Source organism: Furipterus horrens, unplaced genomic scaffold (assembly GCF_987537825.1).
Source record: "Furipterus horrens unplaced genomic scaffold, mFurHor1.1.pri manual_scaffold_13, whole genome shotgun sequence".
Taxonomy (NCBI): Eukaryota; Metazoa; Chordata; class Mammalia; order Chiroptera; family Furipteridae; genus Furipterus; species Furipterus horrens.
In genome coordinates, this window is record NW_028327183.1 from 46,471,208 (window position 1) to 46,491,279 (window position 20,072).

Here is a 20,072-nt window from a genome sequence, read left to right on the forward strand (position 1 = left end):
GGCCTCCAACAGCTCTCCCAACCAGCTCTTGGTCCCCAGAACCCAATCCAGGCAGTTCCCAGAACACGGTTCTCTGCTGAGGTACTTGTAACTCCACTTGACTGTAAGCTCCGGATCCAAAATCTGGTCCTGTGTTGTGCACTGTTGGAATCCCGCAGTAGCCAACAGTATCAGTAGTCACTCCTGTCACTTAGTCCCCCCTTTAAACTACGCTTTCTCTGGTGAGTTTTTCCTATAACTAAATGAACCCTCTAGTCCAGCAGGTCAGCCCTGTGCTGGGCTGGGCTAGGGACGCAGCAGGGAGAGACAGCTCTCTCCCTGCCCTTCCTCAGACTAACAACTCAGTAAGCCAGGTTGGGAAGGGGGAGCCCAGAGGGGCCACCCAACCCTCCCTAGTGGTGGACATCAGGGAGGGCTTCCTGGAGGAGGAGACACCTGAACTGAGACCACAGTGACAAGGGTGAGGCAGAAGAGAAGACAATCCCAGAGACAGGAAGAACATTTGCAGAGACCAAGAGATTACACTTGCATGGTTTGTAGGTCTCCTTGTAGTGTGACCACAGTGGTAGATTGGACTTGATCTCTTGAGGGCCTCTGGGAGGTGCAGGGTCATCATGAGCTTCCCAGAGACCCTTCAATATGCTGTGTGGAGGGTGGGTTAGAGGGCTGAGTGGGAGGCCCAAGAGGAGGCTGGGGCAGAGCTGAGGGGGAGGGGAGAGAGGCTGTTAGGCAGAACAGTAGGAGCCAGGGACTACCTGGAAGTGAGGAGGGGAGGAAGAGTGTCCTCAGTGACTGGCGGGTCCTCTTTGGCATTTTCCTCACCTACACTCTCCTGCACCGTTGGCCTAGATCCCCACTCTGTCCCTTGCAAAGCCTCCTCCCTGCCTATCTACCTGCAATGCCTTCATCCTCCCCCTTTTCCCTATGGGAGCCCACCCCTGTTCTCCATTAGCCTCTCAAGGATTGGGGACCTTTCTTCTGGCTCAATAAAGACTTCCTGGTTGACAGACTCACATGACCAGTGATGTTTGGGGAAGAGGGCGGTCAGAGGCAGTTCGTGGGGTGTGCCCATTAGCACAGTGGATTGGAGCACCGCCTATCCTCATTTTGGGGTACCACAGCCCACTCCTGAGGGCACAGACCCCAAGGCCTTGCAGGTGCTTGTGCCGGCCCTCCTTGGGCCCTTGCTGGGCTGGGGAGCTTGTCGTGTGCCCGGGCTTCCTCCTCTCCCCCCTCGCTTCCTTACCACACTATGGATTGTGTCCCCACATACCCTAGGCCTGGTGTCCCCCAGCAGTAGCACAAGCCTTCAGCCCTGGTCAGGATTGGGAGTAGGCAGTCCCTTGGCCAACCTGCTGGTGGGTGGCCCTCACTCTTGTCCACTGTTGGGAAGGGCAGGGGCTATTGAATTCAAAGCTGCCTTCCCTATCTAGTAGGCGTGGGGGTGCCAAGGTGCCATGCTGCCCAAGTCACACCAGGATGGGTCCCCAAAGGTTGGCAATGTGTCTTCTGCTTCAGTCCTTCCATGGGTTGTCCCCAAAGAGAAAGGGCCAGTCTGCGCTGTGTTCAGTGTGGGGCTTCCAGGAGCTGGCTGTCTTTTCCCTTGGACCAAGCCACCAGGCTTTCCAAGGACCAGGCCACTCCCCCCTCAGAAAGAGACCTGCTGGGTGGGGGAAATCATCTGTTGTGCCCGGACCTTCAGCAAGTCCGGGCTGCGTCTGGTCTCATGTACACAGGCAGAAAATGGGACTGAGGCTCAGGGTGGTGGGCTCCCACGTCCCGGGGGCAGCTGGGCAAAGAGGACAGGCCCACTTTCCGCCTCCTCGCAGCCACCAACCTGTGCTTTGCGGAGCGGAACGTGTACACGTCGGAGGTGCTGGCCGTGGTGATGCAGCAGCTGATGGAGCAGAGTCCCCTGCCCATGCTGCTCATGAGGACCGTCATCCAGTCCCTGACCATGTACCCCCGCCTGGGGGGCTTCGTCATGAACATCCTGTCCCGCCTCATCATGAAGCAGGTAACCTGCCCCCGACCATCCAGTCCCTGGGCAGTGGACTGACTGCAACAGGACACTGAAGATAGATTGGAGGTAGAACCCCCGGCTTTGCCTCCCACCCCTAGAGGGAGCCAGGATGAGGAGAGCAAGCTGCAACAGACTGGTCAGCCCCTTTGCTCTGCCCCTGGCAGAGACCAAACAGCGCTCCAGGGGTCATGATTCAGCCACAAGGTGGTGACATGATGAGTGGGGGCAGTTAGGTGGCAGGAGCAGGCAGTAGACTTCAGGGGTGCACATCCCAGGAGAGGCACGGATGCCCCTTGCCCCCCACCGCTGTGCATGCAGGCAGGAAGCATCCTAGAGCCGAAAGGGGATTGGTTTCCAAGAGGGTAGAAATCTACGTTTTTACGGATACCATGACAAAGCAAACAATGAACCTCACCCACGAGTCCTCAGACTGGATTCAGCCCACAGGTTGCCACTTTGCAACATCTGGCTTAGAAGTTAAATTCAGATTCACATCGACCAGCGGTCAAATCTTGGTTTTGCCCCTAGTTCCTTGCGAGACCTTGGACAAGTCTATCTCCCTGGGACTCGTTTGTTTAGCAGGGCAAATGGCGCCCCCTGGAGGCTGCTGTGAGAATGAAATGAGACAATGCTCACAACACATCCTGGGCCCGGCCCAGGGACACCAAGGTGAAAGGGCCACTGTCAGTTTTCTTCTCCCCAAGCTGGCCTCATGTCCCAGCTGCTTGGTATCTGGAAGAGAAAGTGAGAAGGTCCTCGGAAGGAAGGTCAGGGCTGTGTAGCCCAGAGGAATCTGCTAGATGGTGGGGATCTGAGCCCCAGCAAAGCCTCATCTTGGCAAGGTCCTCCCCGTCTCCAGGGTTGCCGCTTGTGTGCCCCCTTATGTCCGCTCCCTCCCTGCCCCATCCAGGTGTGGAAGTACCCCAAGGTATGGGAGGGCTTCATCAAGTGCTGCCAGCGCACCAAGCCCCAGAGCTTCCAGGTCATCCTGCAGCTGCCACCCCAGCAGCTGGGCGCTGTCTTTGACAAGTGCCCAGAGCTCCGGGAGCCCCTGCTGGCCCATGTCCGCTCCTTCACCCCCCATCAGGTACCCCAAGGTGTGGGGTGGGTGGCCCCGTGGGTCCTGTCCTGGGGAGGGCTGGATGGGGGTGGGCAGAGGGGAGCCCTGCAGTATCACAGAATGTAAAGGGTTCTGGACGGTCGGGGACCTACCAGGGATCTGGGGTGTCCAGGAGTCTCTGGGTTAGAGCTCCCAGGAGCACCCCCATCCTGCTCTCCTCCTAGCAAGCACACATCCCCAACTCCATCATGACCATCCTGGAGGCCAGTGGCAAGCAGGAGCCGGAGGCCAAGGAAGCTCCTGCAGGGCCTCTGGAAGAGGTGAGGGTCTGCAGCCCCCGTCCCTGTACCCGGCCTCGCCATCTGTCTCTTCAGGGGGCTGTTGCTGAAAGGAGGGTGGGGCGGGAGGACACTTGCCCCTTTCTCCCAGGGCCCGTCCTGCCTCAGGTGGCTCCGGTCTCTTCTTTCCCAGCGTCCCCTGAGTGCAGCCTGGGTCCTAACCCCCACCCACCCCTGAGCGTCTGTGTGCCCCTCCCCACCCCCAGGATGACCTGGAGCCCCTGGCGCTGGCGCCGGCCCCCGCACCGCGACCCACTCAGGACCTCATCGGCCTGCGGCTGGCCCAGGAGAAGGCCTTAAAGCGGCAGCTGGAGGAGGAACAGAAGCTGAAGCCTGGGGGCGTGGGAGCCCCCGCCTCTTCCTCTTCGTCCTCTTCCTCTGCCAGGCCGGGGCCTGCCCAGCCGGAGGAGGCCATGGATTTCCGGGAGGAGGGGCCTGAGTGTGAGACCCCCGCCATCTTCATCAGCGTGGATGAGGACTCGGGGCTGACCGAGGCTGCTCTGCTGGACTCTAGTCTCGAGGCGCCCCCACCGAAGGTAGGGATGACGGCCTCAGAGCAGCAAAGAACAGTACCGGGCTCCGGGGTGCAGTGTGTGTGTCGGGTGCCCCCACCGGGGTGACGGGGCGGGTACAGCCCAAACAAGCTTGGAGCTGAGACCACCTGTCTTTGACCGGCTCCGTCTCTGTCACCAGGAGGCAGTGGCGGGGGGGTTGACGTCAAAGGAGGAGAGGAGCCCCCAGACCCTCACCCCTGCTGGAGAAGACCCCGCGAAGACTCCCAGCCCCGCCGCCGTCGCGGAGGAAGCCGGGGAGCCCGAGACCAAGGGCAACAGCTGACGGGAATTGGTGGGGAAGGGAAGTGGAGGTAGGGGGAGGGCGGGGCGGGGCTTTGCCTTTGAGAAAAAATTAAAAAAACAAAAACAGGTCTGAGGTGTGGGTGTAGTCTCATCTCGGCAGGTGTCAGCCAGGGGACTGCGCGGCACCAGGTGAGCGCGCCGAAAAGCCAGCGGACAACTGGCCGCGCCGGGGCCTGGGGCTGCGCGTGCGCAGAAGCCAGCCCTTTGGCCCCTGCGCGCGTGTCCTCCCCTGGTAACGGCCCGCCCCGCCCTCCTTAGAAACGGGCGGGCTGGCCTAGTGGCTACTGGGCGTGTGTGGGCGGGCACCTGGGCTGCCTGTTTGCAAGCCTCCCTCCGAGAAGTCTGCGGCCGCTCTTGGACTATGGGGGACCCACCGTCCGACCCCGAGCCGCCTTACCAGCAGTCCTCGAGGGGGAGAAGTTCCCAGGTCTCTGACCGGGGGCACAGTCGGGAGCATTCTCTGTCCCAGGAGGTGCAGCAGGTGGCGCTTGACGCTCGGGCCCTGGGGAGCATTCAGGAGCTGCCTGGGAGCGAGACCAACGTCCAGGGGTGGTCACAAGGGGCCAGCTTGAGCCAATATGACAACTCGGCGATGTCCCAGGGTGGCGTACAGTACCCGTCGGCGAATACAGGTTTTCCCTCGGATTTCCAGCGGCAAACTTACCTGGATGAAGATAGGATCCAGGCCTCCCACAATGCCAGCCTAATGCTGCAGCAGCTACGGCAGGGCCAAGGCACCCTCTTCCAGCAGCTGGAGTCAGCCTACCAGGATCCCCGGCCCGACTTCCTGGGCCAGTTCAACATGTACCAGAGAGAAGACCCGCAGTTCAGCGACGGCACCTACCCGAGCGATGACCCTGCCCTCCAGTTCTTGCCCTCTGAGCTGGGCTTCATGCCCTTGGATATGGAGGTGTCTGAGCCAGAGCCCCGAGAGTTGGCCGTTCAAAACGCCAAGGCCTACCTTCTGCAGACCAGCGCCAAGTGCGACCTCAGCCTGTGAGAGGGGGCTCCGGAACGGGGGAGGGGCAGGACCCAGACAGGGAGCGGTCCCAGCCCAGACGCTGTCTGGGGTTCTAGGGTCTCCTCAGGCAGGGGTGGACCCTCGAGGAGTATTAGCAACTGCTCTGAGCCGTCTCACTCAGACTAGGAGTCAGAATGAATGCTGACAATAGCTAAAAAGTAAGACATTTACTTACCAGATGTTGTGCCAGCCCTTCACACACTAACCTCTAGTTCTCCCAGCTGAGATTAGCACATCTACGGTCCCTATTTTACATCGGAGGAGGCTAAGACAGAGAAATTAGGTCCCGTATACAAGATAGTAACACAGCTAGGATGTGGCAGAGCCAGGACTCCAGCCCAAGATGTGGCTTCCGTGGCCTTGTTATCCACTAAACTGTCCTACTTGAGGAAGGCACATGCCAAAGCCACTTAGCTGCAGTCCTAATACACCTCTTGACCCCTCCCCCTTCACATTCTAGTGGGAGGATGGACAATAAATATGATAAATGATAAAGTGATAAGTAAGGTGAAAGGATAAGGCAAGGTAAGGGGTATAGGGAGTGCATGTTAAATAGTGTGAGGTCAGGGAAGGCCTCTCTTAAGAGGTGACACTTAATCAGTGACCTGAAGACAGTGAGGGAGAGCACCTTGCAGATAACTGGAGGAAGTGTGGTCCAGGTATAAGACAGTAAGTTTGAAGGCTTTAAGGCTTGCTGTGTTTGAGGAACAGCGAGGAAGCTGGTGTGACGAGAACCCAGGGAGGAGGAGCAAGAGTGGGACGAGATGAGGTTGGAGATCTTGCTAAAGCACAAAGATGATCCCATCCCTCCCAGGTTCAGAACCTGTCGTGGTTCCCCAGTGCCCTCAGAAGATCCATGCTCCCACAACAGCCTTCAAGGCCCTGTGTAATTCAGCCTCTGCCTGGCCTTCAAATTTCATCTCCTAGAATCTAGTCAAAACTCACCACTAGCACTTCCTCAACAGTTCCCAGCCCTCTAGAGCTTAAAGTACTGTTATTAAAAAGCCAAATTCTGACCTCTCCTCACCCTTCCCAATTCAATGATAGCCCTCCACCAGACCCAAGACTGTTGCTAAAGGGTTTCCATGCCACAGATGGTTAGACACAGGCTTTGCAATCCTGACTGTGCTACCAACTACTGTGTGACCTCATGAACTTCAACTTTTCTAAGCCTTAGTGTCCTTATCTGGAGAGTGAGGATTATAATTATTCTTCAGGTATATGATTGTGGTGAGAATTCACCATTGCTCTCAAGTGCCCAACATAGTGCCTGACTTGGTGCATGGAAAGCACTACCATACTGTTTTCACTCTGGCCTCCTCTCCTACCACAGGCCCTCTCCCTCACTCCTCCAGCCACACTGACTTCCATGGTGTTTCTCCAACATGCCAGGCATACCTTCAGCTCAGGTCCTTTGCACACCATTCCCAGTCATATCATCTGCAAACCATGGCAGTTTTGCTTTTTCCTTTTCAATACTTTTATTTTTCATATCAGATTGCATTGGCTAAGGCCTCCAGTGCAATATTGAATAGAAGTTGTGAAAGCAGGCATCCTCATTCCCAATCTCATAGCAGAAAATAGTCTGTTGCCATTATGTTTGGTGTGTGCTGTAGGTTACTTGTGGCTACCCTGTATAAGATTGTTTAAAAATTGCCCTAGTTTTCTAGGTTTTTAAAGATCACAAAAGAGTGAATTTTATCAAACAATTTCTCTCCACGTATTGAGGTGATCTGACATATCCCCTTTAATATACTGACACGATGAATTACAGTTTTTTCTATTTTTCTAGTATCAGTCCAGTCTTGCATCCTTGTCATTAGCCCAGTTTTATCATGGTGTGTCATCCTTCTGAGTAATTGCTGGATGCCATTTGCTAGTATTCTCCTTAGGGTTTCAACATCCATACTTCTAAATGAGATCAGCATGGAATTATTTCCCTTTCCCCTAGTTTCCCTGCGTTTTGGTCTCAAGATTGTCTTAAACTCATAAACTATCTCAGGGTCTATGCCCCTTTGTTCCCTCTGACTGAAACAGTCTTCCCCAGTGTCTGCATGGTTTCCCCCTCACTACATTCAGAGCTCAGCTTAAATGTCACGTTGGTGATTCCTTCCCTGGCCTCCCTATTGAAAATTGCAAGCCATAGCCTATCCCTGACATTCGCAGACCCCATTCCCTGCTTTATTGTCACTATGGAAATCACTACTCCCTGACACTATATATCTTGTATATTGGGTTAACGTCTGTCCCCATCATCAGAATGTCAGCTCCACCAGGGCAGAGGCCTTTGTCTCCTCTCTACTGTGTCCCCAGCACCAGGCACAGGGCCAGGCACACGGCAGTGAGCTGAGTGAGTGACGTCCCTCACCTCCCACTCCTCCGGAAGGCAGGTACGAGCACCTAGTGAACCTGCTGACCAAAATCCTGAACCAGAGGCCCGACGATCCCTTGTCTATCCTGGAGTCGCTGAACCGCACCACGCAGTCGGAGTGGTTCCACCCCAAGCTGGACACGCTTCGGGATGACCCGGAGATGCAGCCCACCTACGAGATGGCGGAGAGGCAGAAGGCGCTGTTCGTCAGGGCGGGCGGTGGCAGCGAGGGCGAGCAGGAGATAGAGGAGGAGGTGGTGAGTGAGCCCATGGGGAGGCGCGGCGGGGGAGCGGTAGCCCCGGGGGAGCGGTAGCCCAGGAGGGGGGGCGCGCAGGCTGCGCGGAGGCCTGGGAGGCAGGGAGCGCGGGGCGAGGCCTGGAAACACAGACCATCTCAGTCTAGTCTACTGTGTGTGCTGGGCGGAGGGGGCCGGGACCCTGTCGTGGAGAACCTCCAACGCCGGGCTAAGGGTTGTAGGCTTTCTCCAGAGGCCACTGGGGCGCCGTGGAAGGGCTTGAAGCAGAGGAAAGGCTGGTCGGCTCTGCTCTGTAGAAAGCTAACTCCGGCTGCCACGTGGAGGTGGAGGCTGGTCTCTCCCGCCATCCACCACTCCGCCCTCCCGGGCATAACAGCTTTGTACACGTTTTTCTGGGAAACACTGCCTCCTGGAGTCTCTCAACACTGAGTTGCTCCCCAGGCCCGGGAATTTATTTTCCCCTTTTGTAAGGTGAGACCAGCTAAGAACTCTTGCTTCCAACCGTGACTCGTTAGCACTCTACTAGATTCCAGAATTGGACAACGGCCTAAAATTCGCCTGAAATATTCTTTCACTCGTTCAAGAAACAGTTGCTGAGGACTCTCTGTTCATGTTCATTCTGACACCCCTTAGGCCCCCTGAGAAGTTAGGAGCGTTGCTTCTTTCGGCCCTAAGACAACCCTGCAAGACAAGCGCTACTTGTTATTCTTTTTTGTAGAGAAAAGACTTGAGCTCAGAGGGCAGAAGCTAGGAAGGGCTGGAGACAGGACGGCAGGATCTTGACCTCCTAAGCCCCTGTTAAACTCTGCAGGATGTGCAGATGCCTTGGTCTGTGCTCGCTTCTGCGTTTCTGAGGTTCCAGGATTCTGGCGACAGTGGGGTGGCTCAGTGACAATCTGACAAAGAAATGCGCCCTTGTGAGCAGAGCGCAGGTGGGAATACAAGTTTTAGGCACGAAGGACAGTTTTATCTGAGAATATGGTTTTTTAAGTTTCCAGATAAACAGTCTTTCCTGGGGAGGCCCCACCCCCTTAGACCTGCACCCTTCCTCCCCACACCCCAGGTTACACCCCCATCTAAAGCAAGTCCCTGAAGGCCCTGCCTCCTTAGAATGCTTTTCCCCTGAGTCCCCCTTAGGACTCAGATCTCCTGAAGCTCCGCCCCGTTGAAATTTAATCCCGTGGGAGACTCCGCCCCCTTAGAATTCGGGGCCGCAGTTCTTAATGTGAGGTCTGCAGAAGGGCAATAATGTGGAAGTTTGTGGTCTGTGCAAGAGACTCACAGAAATCGGTGACTCGGTATTTATATTTATTTTTTTCTGTCTGATGGGAAGAAGGGCTCTCGTCCTCTCATTTCCTATGATAGCCCCCTGCTTAGCAATGCCACCTCTACCACTGATTTATACTGTCTCTGTATTCTGTAATCTGTGCCCTTGCTCTCTGGGTGGCTTCCTGCTTGCTGTGGTCAGCTCTGGTCTGGCTATTTGGGAGCATAAGGCTCTCATCCCTGCGCCTGTTTTGAAAAGTTCCTATTTTCACGTTTATAATTTTATTTTTTAAAGATTTTATTTACTTATTTTTAGAAAGAGGGGAAGGGAGGGATAAAGAGAGTGAGAGAAACATCCATGTGTGGTTGCCTCTCATGCGCCCCTAACTGGGGACCTAGACTGCAACCCAGGCATGTGCCCTGACTGGGAATTGAACCAGTGACCCTTTGGTTTGCAGGCCAGCGCTCAATCCACCAAGCCACACCAGCCAGGGCTCAAGTAGTACAATTTAGGCACCATCATTCATTTTCACATTAACCATCTGTTATGGGTTGAATTGTGTCCCCCCCACCACCACCAAATTCATATGTTGACGCCCTAACCCCCAGTACTTCAGACTGTGATGTTATTTGGAAATAGGATCATTGCAGACAGAGTTATGACGAGATGAAGGTGGGTCCCTAATCCAATATGACTAGTGGCCTTACAAAAGCTTAACTTTGGCCACACACACACACAAACACACGCACGCACAGAAAACACCAGGCGAACGTGAAAGCAGAGGGCAAAGCAATGATGCCACAAAACAAGAAGCGCCAAAGCTTGCCAGCAAACCACCGGAGCCTGGGAGGGAGGCCGGGCACAGATCCTCACAGGCCTCTGAAGGAACCGCCCTGCCGGCAGGCAGCTCGAGCCCCCCTTCTGGCCTCCAGAGTTGTGAGACGGTGCGTTCCGGCTGTGGAAGCCGTCAGTCTGTGGTGCCTGACTACAGCAGCCCTAACAAAGTACGGCAGCGCCTTTTTGTAATTTATGTACCACCTTGAGTAAGATTTCAGTGCATTTGGAACAAGAGGCAAACAGTGCTTACTGTGCCTAGCAAAAGGTAACAGTGAGCTTTATTAGCACTAGAATTTTGACCTTCTGCCGGAAAAATGGCCAGTGGCTCCGATGGCCATGTACAGGAGCTGAAGAAAATGTGTTCTTCACCTGGAAACGTTTTATTACCTTGAGCTTTCAAAGGCTTGGTGGGGATCATTGGAGTCTCCAGAAGCTGTCTACAGTCTTTAAATGAGAAACTTATCTCTTTGATCTGATTTTTCCCTCCTGACTTTAAGTGGGGTTTGTATGTCTTTGTTCCATGTTTGTTCGTTTTTAAATTCTCACACAAGGGCATATTTATTGACTTTAGAGAGAGGGAAAGAGAGGAAGAGAGAGAGAGGGAGAAAAACATCCATGTGAGGTAGAAACATCGATCGGTTGCCTCTTGTATGCCCCCCGACTGGGGACCAAACCTGAAACCTAGCTATGTGCCTGGCCAGGAATCGAACTCACAGCCTTTTGGTTTACAGGACAACACTCCAACCAACTGAGCCACATTGGCCAGGGCTGTATGTTTTCCTGAACTGCAAGTAAGCCTTTTCCCTTCAGCTAAGTTAAGAGAGATGAATGGATGTATGAGCCATGACTGTTTGGATTGCGGTAATAGACACCTACGAGAGCTTGCTAAAATAAAGGGGAGGGGTAGGAGTTATCATAAAGATGATAAGGCATCTCCCAGAATCAGGGGACTTACCCTTAGGAATAGCTGGGCCCAAGCTAACCAGCTCTGACCCTGAGTTTTTTTCTTTCTCTCTGCAAACTGGCCTCCATCGTCTGTCCAGCACAGAGTCAGCCACTGCACATTACACATTTACGTGTTTCACGTGCAGAGACATGCAGAAGTTGGCCCCTGGCTTAGTGCCCTGTTGCTGCTGGAAGGAAACACCACAAACTTAGTGGCTAAAGACAACTTTTTTTGGAGTGGGTGGGGCAGGGGGAGTTGAGAGAGAGAGGGAAACAACAATTTCTTGTCTCACCCATCTATGCATTCGTTGGTAGCTTCTAGTATGTGCCCTGACCCACGGGGATCAGACCCGCAACCTTGGCACATTGGGATGACGCACTAACCAACTAATCTACCCAGCCAGGGCAGACAACTTCATGTATTATCTTACAGTTGTGGAGGTCGGAAGTTGAAATTGGGTTTCACTAGGCTAAAATCAAGGGCTGCCTTCCTAATGGAGGCTTGTCGGGGAATCTGTTTCCCTGACTTCTCCCATTTCTAGGGACCGCCTGCATTCCTTCCTTCTCTGTCTCCAAAGCCAGCAGAGTGACATCTTCAGATCTCTGACTCTGACCTCTGCTTCTGCCCTCACATCTTCTCTGACTCTCCTGCCTCGTGACATCCTGGGGCCAACCCTGGTCGCCTAGGATAACCTCCCCATCTCAAGATCCTCAGTTTAATCACATGTGCAAGTCCCACTTGCCATGTAAGGTCACATGTTCACGGGACTCAGGATTAGGGCAGGGACTCCTTAGGGAGGTCGTTATTCTGCCTAGCATTCCCCCTTTCTCTTCATCCTGATTTCAAATTCTGGCGAGGGAACATGTGGTCTCCCTAACTCGGGCTGTGTGTGTCCCTGGCCCAGTCAGGCTGGCCAAAGCCAAGGGCAGGTCGTGCTGACCTCATGAGGAAGGACTGCATCAGTTTTGTTCTCTGACGCACGTCAGTGCCTACGCTAGCCTGGGGCTGGCACCCACTGGAATTTGTTTTTTTAATTTTAATTTTTAATTTTAGGCAGAGGGGAAAAAAGGGAAGAAGGATAGGGAGAGAAATATTGATTGGCTGCCTCCTATATGCGCCCCAACTGGGGACCGAACCTGAAACCCAGGCATGTGCCCTGACTGGGAATCAAACCAGCGACCTTTCAGTTTGTGGGACAATGCCCAACCAACCAAACCACCCTGGCCAGGGCACCTACTGAATTTCTGGGTCCTGGCCTGGTGACTCAGTTGGTCAGAGAATCATCCCCATACACTAAGGTCACAGGTTCAATCCCTGGTCAGGACTCAAACAAGACTCGACCAATGAAGACAAAGTTAGGTGAAACAACAAATCAATCTCTCTCTCTCTCTCCCTCCCTCCCTCCCTCCTTCCCTCCCTCCTTCCTTCTCTCCCTCCTTCTTTCCCTCCCTCCTTCCTTCCCTCCCTCCCTTCCTCTCTCTCTCTAAAATCAATTTTTAAAAAAAGATTTGTGGACTGACTGAATGAAAAAGTATTGGGACAGCCGTGGCCATATGGATATGGTGGTAGCTGAGCCAAACCTCCCTGTGGTCTAGTCTCAGCCCTTGAATTACTTGTTCTCACTTCTTTTCTAGCCTCTCTCTCCTCCTCTCCCTCCCCTTCTCCCTTCTCCTACTGAACAAAGCAGACAGTGAAAGAGGAACTAGTGAGGGCAGGACTTACCATCACTATCCCCAGCACCCCTATTTCCTCTTCCCTTAATTTGCTGTGTGGTTTGGGTATCTCTGAAGGGTGCGTTTGGTTGCAGGTAACAGAAAGCATGACTAGGAATGGGGAGGGAAGGCCACCCAGCGCTGTGTTTGGGGACCAGCAGTTTCCACCTTTCAGCCCCGCCCCCATTAGCGTGTAAGCCGTCGGCTGCCTCATGGACCCAGGATAGCTGCCCTGCCTCCAGATCTCACATCCCACTCCAGGCAGGACCAAGGGGAAAGGAGGAAGAAACAAAGGGTTTTCTCTCGGTGTGATTTTGCCTTTTCCATCCAGTGATGTCCTCTGCAGGGACTTGCCCTGCTTCTAACTGCCCGCAGGGCCGCAGGAGCAGCTGGGTCACCCAGCAGTTTAGCTCTCTGCACTCTGGAAGAGTTAGGCTAGGGGGCCGGGCTTCAGCCCTCTGCCCTCTGCCCTCCACCCTCCCTCCGCAGACAGTGACGGCGGTGCCTAACATCATGGAGTCGGCCTTCTACTTCGAGCAGGCCGGCGTGGGCCTGAGCTCGGACGAGAGCTTCCGCATCCTCCTGGCCCTGAAGCAGCTGGTGGAGCAGCAGCCCATCCACACCTGCCGCTTCTGGGGCAAAGTCCTGGGGCTCCACCGCAGCTACCTGGTGGCCGAGGTGGAGTTCCGGGAGGGCGAGGAGGAGGCGGCGGAGGAGGAGGAGGCGAAGGAGCAGGTCGAGGGCGAGGCCATGGACGTGCATGGCGAGGAGGAGGTCGAGGAGGATGAAGAGAAGGTCGTGGACACCATCCCCAAGCGGACGTGGAAGCCGCCGCCCGTCATCCCCAAGGAGGAGAGCCGCTCGGGCACCAACAAGTACCTGTATTTCGTGTGCAACGAGCCGGGCCGGCCGTGGACACGGCTGCCACAGGTCACGCCCACCCAGATCTCGCAGGCTCGCAAGATCAAGAAGTTCTTCACCGGCCACCTGGACGCACCGATTATCAGCCACCCACCCTTCCCGGGCAACGAGGCCAACTACCTGCGGGCCCAGATCGCACGCATCTCGGCCGCCACGCACATCAGCCCTCTGGGCTTCTACCAGTTCAGTGAGGAGGAGGGCGATGAGGAGGAGGAGGGTGGCATGGGGCGCGACTCGTTCGAGGAGAACCCCGACTTTGAGGGCATCCCGATCCTTGAGCTGGTGGACTCTATGGCCAACTGGGTGCACCACGCACAGCACATCCTTCCACAGGTGAGGACAGGGACCCCAACCTCCCCTCCCCACCAGGTGGCTCAGGGGTGACTCCCCCGTAACATCAAGTATCTGCTGTCGGCTAGCCCTTGTGCTTAACATCCATTCATTTCCTTGTTCATCCATCCCTCATTCATTCGATCACTCACTCATCCGTTCAAAGGTGTTGGTTGCCGGTCCCCTGTCAGAATCCTTTGGGGCCAGATGCATCTTGGAGTTCTGAATTTTTCAGATTTAAAAAATGTGACAGTGTGTATCCCATATACTGTCTGCGACACTTCAGGTAGGGCTGGGGCTACAGGCCGCATTCAAGAGTATAACTGTTGTTTCTGCAGCAGAACAGCGCGGCCTCTCCTCATTCAGAGCGTTTGCCTTTCAAAGCTCTTCAAGGTTTGGAGTTGTGGACCTGCAGTTATTGAATGCCTATGTGTCTGAATTTTATACACATTTATTTATTCATTCAAGGAAATACTGGCTGTGTGCTAGGGTCTTTTTATTCATTCACTCATCCATTCATGCATTCAGTAAACATGCCTGTGTATAGTAGGCGCTCATTCAATGTCTGATAAATGAACAAATGATGCACAGATGGGGGCCACACAGTCAGCAGGAGGCAAGAGCCCCCACCTCAATGCAACAGCTCTCTGTTCAGACCTGTGTGACTAAACTAACTCTGTCCTCCTACCCATAACCTGGGACCCTAAGGACAGTCCCCAGTGTCCTTCCTGGTCCTTCACCTACTCCCAGGGTGCAGGCTGGCCTCTGTCCCCCAGGGCTGCTGCCTGACCTTCCCCCCACCTCCAGGGCCGCTGCACTTGGGTGAACCCTTTGCAGAAGAAGGAGGAGGAGGAGGAGCTGGGGGAGGAGGAAGAGAAGGCCGATGAGGGGCTGGAGGAGGTAGAACAGGAAATTGGGCCCCCGCTGCTGACACCGCTCTCGGAAGATGCAGGTAATGGTCCTCCTCACCTTGTAACACCAGCCCGGAAGGGGGTGTGGGGTTGGGGGACGGGAAAGGGCTGCCCAGAGACATTGCCAGGCCACCTCTCTGAGCCTCAGTTGTTCTCTCACCTATAAAACACGTGATGACAGTGCCTCCTCATGAGGATATGGGCAAGTGTCCAACTTGTGAGCTGCGTCTTGCACATGGCAGTGCCCACATGGTGGAATATGCTCCTTTGTTTCTTAAAGAGAGAGAGAGAAGAGAGGAGGGGTGGGGGGAGAGAGAGAGAGAGAGAGAGAGAAACATTGATTTGTTGTTCCACTTACTCATGCATTCATTGGTCGATGCTTGTATGGATGTGTCCTGACCAGGGATTGAACCTGCAACCTTGCTGTGTGGGGGCAACGCTCCGACCAACAGAGCTACCTGGCCAGGACAAGTTGCAGTCTTTTGAGTCCAGCATGAGCTTGGGCAAAGAGAGGGAGTTAGGAAGGCCTGGCCAGAACAGGCAGGACTTGAGCTGGGTTTTGGAAGAAGGGACAAGTATATCCTGAGGTTGGGACCTCAGGCCTGTGGAGGAAGCGGGAAGGAGAGGCTGAGAGTGAGTGAGTGGACAGAGCCTTTATTTTGACCCTGATTTCTGTGAGCCCCATGTCTGTGCCCTGCCCTCTGCCCCCTGGAGCAGACCAATAGCCAGCAGCAGGGAGAATCACAGCGGCTGTCCTGCCTGAGGCCCAGGGCTCACCGCTGCCCTGCAAGGGAAGTGAGATTAGTATCCCCCTTTCTGGGTGCAGGCACTGAGGCTCAGACAGGTGACATGGCTTTCTGGGGGACATACAACAAGAGGGTGGTTCAGAGCCAGGGCCATTAGTCACCACAGTTCCCTTCATGACCCTCCTCAATTTCCCTTGTTACTTCCTCCCTACCCTCCTGCCCAGGGTGCTGGGTAGGGTGCGGGGAGCCTGCAGTAGAGCCTCTGACCTTTCTGAAGCTCTTCACCCCTTCCCCCCACCACAGAAATCATGCACATGCCACCCTGGACCGCCCGCCTGTCCTGCAGCCTCTGCCCACAGTACTCCGTAGCCATCGTGCGCTCTAATCTCTGGCTGGGGGCCTACGCCTACGCCACTGGCAAGTAGGTCTTCTGCTAGTCTCCCCACAGAAGAAGCCCCTACAACAGGCCAGCTGGGGCAACTCCGCAGGGTGGGCAGAGATTGAGAGGGACGCCCCCCTTCAGGAGTCCCCCATGGCTGCGCCCATCACTCTTCTCCCGGGGGTCCACTTGGCCTAAAATGAGAAACCTCAGACCAGAGTGTAATCCCCTGAGATAAGAGAATGGGGGATCAGAGAGGGGAAGAAACTGACCCAGAGTAACACAGCATGTGCAGGATTCAAACCCGGTTCTCTGGCCCCCTGGCCCAGGGTTTTCTGCTGTATGGGTCACAGAGCCGACAGGACTCAGGAATCCCCTTTGGGGTGGCCCTGACAGGAGAGAGTCTTCTCTGTGGGGGAGCTAACTACTTCCCTGGGTCCCCTGGCCAGGTCTTCCAATTTTAAGGGTCTTCTCTCTGTGGGCCAGAAAATCCTCCCCAGCAGGATCCGCCATCAGTTGCCCCAAAAGATTTGCAGGCAGAAATCACTGTTGCATCTTCCCACGAGAAGTTACACACTCTACTGGCCCCCAGCCCCTCTCACCAAGGCACATCCGCGCCTTTCTGATCAACCACTAGAGGGCACCGTCTGCAGCTACAGGGCGGGCGCACTTACCAGCTCTGTCCACCAGATGGCGCGGATATTTTTCATAGATTTTCCTTTTCTACTCTGATAAACCTGCTCTGTTTGGCTACTGTGATTCATAGTCAAAGTGGTGGGATTTCATATCATCTTGGCACTTTAACCATATATTTGGCAATTATTTTTTCTCCTCCAGAAACAGGGAGGAGGCACGCTTGCCTTTGCCAACAGCCACCTTCAGGCCACTCCCTAATTTGTCAACATCCCCCTGAAAGCAAAAGATCCAAATTGGGAATTCCACTCACCTGTCCATCCTTCACCCCCTACCTCCCCATCCATCCACCCTCCCATCCACCACCCAAACATTCATCCATTCATGCATCCATCCATGCACCCATCCATTTATCTATCCTTTTTTTTTTTTTTTTTTTTTTTTCATTATAAAAGACTTGAATGTCACTGTTTGCCAGCTGTATGCCGGGTACCAGGCCCTTTGTTGAATAGGCAGATGTGGGTCCTGCGCTGGGAGTGGGCAGGGGAAGCATAGGCATTAATTGTATAAACCTCTCCCCATCCCTCACTCCCCCAAATAGCCTGTAACAAACTAAGATAATGCCACTAAGGAGAATGGAAGGACCAATGACAGCTCATGTCTGTCATGTCTTGAGGGGATCAAGGAAGGGTTCCTGAGAAAAGCAGCCTTGGTCTGAACTCTTTGGGGGGAAAAAGAAGTAAGGGGGGAGGAGCATAGGCAGAAGGCCATTCTAGACCAGCGCTTCCCACGCTGTGAGTGCTAGGACTCTGGGGGAGCTGACTGGAGCACAGGTGCTGGTTGTATGGGTCTGGGGTGGAGCCCGAGATTCTGCCGTCCTAGCAAGCTCAGCCTTTGGATGAGGCTGCTGGTTGCTGGACCACAAGGACCAGGGTGGGCAGGGGTCAGGGCTTCCGGGGAAGCCGTGTATTTGAAGACTCCAGGGAAGACCTGGAGGACAACTATTCTCTCGGGAACAGCAAGGTCAGAGCCAAATTGCAACCGTGGCAAACTCTCTCTGTCCCCCTTTTTCCTGTTGTCTCTCCTTCTCTCCCTACTTCTCTCTGCTTCTCGCCCTGCTCTCGGTCCCCGTCTAGTCTCCCACTTAGGCCTCTTTCCTTTTGAGTTAAAATTCTGGGGAGAGGGAAACTGGCTGGGACCCGACTAATTCTGTTTTTGTTTCTTAATCAGTCTCCTCCTAGAGTGGAGGCACCGGGGCAGGGACTTTTGTCAGTTTGTTCTCTGCTAGCTAGGTCTCCACGTCCAGACCGGTGCTGCCCAACATAAATAAAATACAAGCCGCATAGGTCCTTTTATATTCTAGTAGCCATATTTGAAAAGTAAAAGTAAACAGGCAAAATTCACTTTAATATATTTTGTTTAACCCCAAACACCCAAAATATTGCTATTACAACATGAAATCAATAATGTAAAAATTACTAACGAGCTAGGTTACCTCCTCTCATACTAAGTCTTTGGACTCTGGCATGAAGTTTACATTTACAGCACATCTCAGTTTGGATCTAAATTTTCATCAAAAATACTTCACCTGTATTCACCTTTCATGACATTTACAATTGCTAAAGTAGACTCATATATACTTAGGCATTTTCAATACTGATTGAGGCTTGGATTTATTGTTTAAATTTTTAAACTTTGTTTATTGATTTGAGAGGGAGAGAGACATTGCTTTGTTGTTCCACTTATTGGTGTGTTCGTTGGTTGCTTCTTATATGTGCCCTGACCAGGGGTCGAACCTGCAACCTTGGCATATGTTGGTGATGGAGACTGTAAATTTGGACTTTGAGGAGCACGATTTGGCAATGCATGTTTCAAAGCACTGGGTATATATACATTATGACTCCCAATTTTACCTCTTGGAATTTATCTTGTGGAAAATATATGGCTTAGTGCACAAGGATACATGCAAAAGGATGTTCCCAGTGCTGGTTTTTACAATAGTAAAAAACTGCAGCAATCTAAATGTCCATAAAAAGGGAATTATTTGAGACTTTCTGAACAGATTGATTTACCACTGGAGGCGCTGCAGTAATCAAAAACTAGAATTCCCATTTCTTTCTTTAAATTTTTATTGATCAGAGAGAGAGAGAGAAACATGAACTTGTTATTCCACTCGGTTATGCATTCATTCATTGGTTGATTCTTATGCGTGCCCTTCCTGGGGACTGAACCTGCAACCTTGGCCTATTGGGATGATGCTCTAACCAACTGTGCTACCCGGCCAGGGCTATTGCTTAAATTTAATTAAATTAAAATTAAATAAAGTTCACTCTGCCCGACAACAGCAGAATATATATTCTTCTCAAGTACACATGGAACATTCTTCAGGATAGACCATATGCTAGGCCATAAAACAAGTCTTAATAAATTTAAAAGAATTGATCATACAAAAGAAGTTGTATGACCACACTAGAATGAAATTAGAAATCAGTAACAGGCCCTGGCTGGTATGGCTCTGTGGATTGAGCACCGCCTGCTAAACCAAGAGGTTGCTGGTTTGATTCTGGTCAGATGCCCGGGTTGCAGGCCAGGTCCCCAGCTGGGGACGTACAAGGCAACCAGTCGATGTTTCTCTCCCTCTCTGTCTCCCTCCCTCCCCATCTCTCTGAAAATAAATAAATAAAATCTTTTGTAAAAACCAGTAACAGAAGGAAATTCACAGACATGTAGAGATTAAATAATATATTCCTAAATAACCAAGGGGTCAAAGAAGAAATCACAAGTGAAATTGGAAAATAAAGTAAAATTAGAAATTCAGTGTTTGGGGGGCACTAACCCCGTTTCAGGTGCTCAGTAGCTGTTGTACAGTGCAGCTCTGGCCACGGCCTGGCACTTAGTAGGTGCACAGTCAATACTACAGGAGCACATGAGCAGAGTAACCTGATGGGCACGCTTCACCCTCCCACACACAACTTTCCCATCGCGCTATGTCTGTGCTGACTCCCATGCTTAGCCAAAGTCCAGGCCGGGGCCTCGCAGGGAGGATTTCTTAGTGTCTCACCACCTCTCCAGGAAGTTTGAGAACATCTACATCGGCTGGGGCCACAAGTACAGTCCAGAGAACTTCAACCCGCCCCTGCCGGCCCCCATTCAGCAAGAGTATTCCAGCGGCCCCGAGGTCATGGAGAAAAGCGACCCCACCGTGGAGGAGGAGCAGGCCCTCAAGGCTACCCAGGAGCAGGCCCTGGCAGCTGCAAAGGAAGAGGAGGAGGAGGAGGAGGAGGATGAGGAGGAGGACCAGGATGACTGAGCCCCATAGCCCCCTCCCCCAAGTAGGTGGATAGCAGGTTGTTCCTTATACTTAGTAAAGGGCTGTTTTTTCACTGATGGTTTGCTTTCTGCCCCTGGAGGGAAGGGATGGAAAAGAAAGGCAGCTGCTGTAAATAAAACGTTTCCGTGGCAT

General features: G+C 53.3%; 2 protein-coding genes across 2 annotated transcripts in view; both read left to right on the forward strand.

Moving 5' to 3' along the window:
• The window catches only part of SYMPK (symplekin scaffold protein), a 34,654-nt gene extending 30,357 nt beyond the window's left edge, over nucleotides 1-4,297 (forward strand). Inside the window, exons 23-27 of the mRNA XM_090261019.1 lie at nucleotides 1,830-2,017; nucleotides 2,934-3,110; nucleotides 3,308-3,403; nucleotides 3,628-3,957; nucleotides 4,115-4,297. Coding sequence (XP_090117145.1) covers nucleotides 1,830-2,017; nucleotides 2,934-3,110; nucleotides 3,308-3,403; nucleotides 3,628-3,957; nucleotides 4,115-4,258 — 935 coding nt within the window. The 3' untranslated portion in view covers nucleotides 4,259-4,297. The remainder of the gene's footprint in view (nucleotides 1-1,829; nucleotides 2,018-2,933; nucleotides 3,111-3,307; nucleotides 3,404-3,627; nucleotides 3,958-4,114) is intronic.
• Nucleotides 4,298-4,617: 320 nt separating this feature from the next.
• Nucleotides 4,618-19,978, forward strand: RSPH6A (radial spoke head 6 homolog A). Its single transcript, XM_090259844.1, has 6 exons — nucleotides 4,618-5,274; nucleotides 7,690-7,927; nucleotides 13,179-13,943; nucleotides 14,748-14,892; nucleotides 15,901-16,018; nucleotides 19,682-19,978. Exons 1-6 carry the CDS (start codon nucleotides 4,640-4,642, stop codon nucleotides 19,917-19,919), a joined length of 2,139 nt encoding a protein of 712 aa, XP_090115970.1. The 5' UTR covers nucleotides 4,618-4,639; the 3' UTR covers nucleotides 19,920-19,978.
• The last annotated feature ends 94 nt before the right edge of the window (nucleotides 19,979-20,072 follow it).

Coding starts and splice junctions, on each gene's coding strand:
- RSPH6A (XM_090259844.1), top strand. CDS start 4,640: ATGGGGGACCCACCGTCCGACCCCGAGCCGCCTTACCAGCAGTCCTCG. Junction 5,275..7,689: donor GCCAAGTGCGACCTCAGCCT/GTGAGAGGGGGC, acceptor TCCGGAAGGCAG/GTACGAGCACCTAGTGAACC. Junction 16,019..19,681: donor TACGCCTACGCCACTGGCAA/GTAGGTCTTCTG, acceptor CCACCTCTCCAG/GAAGTTTGAGAACATCTACA.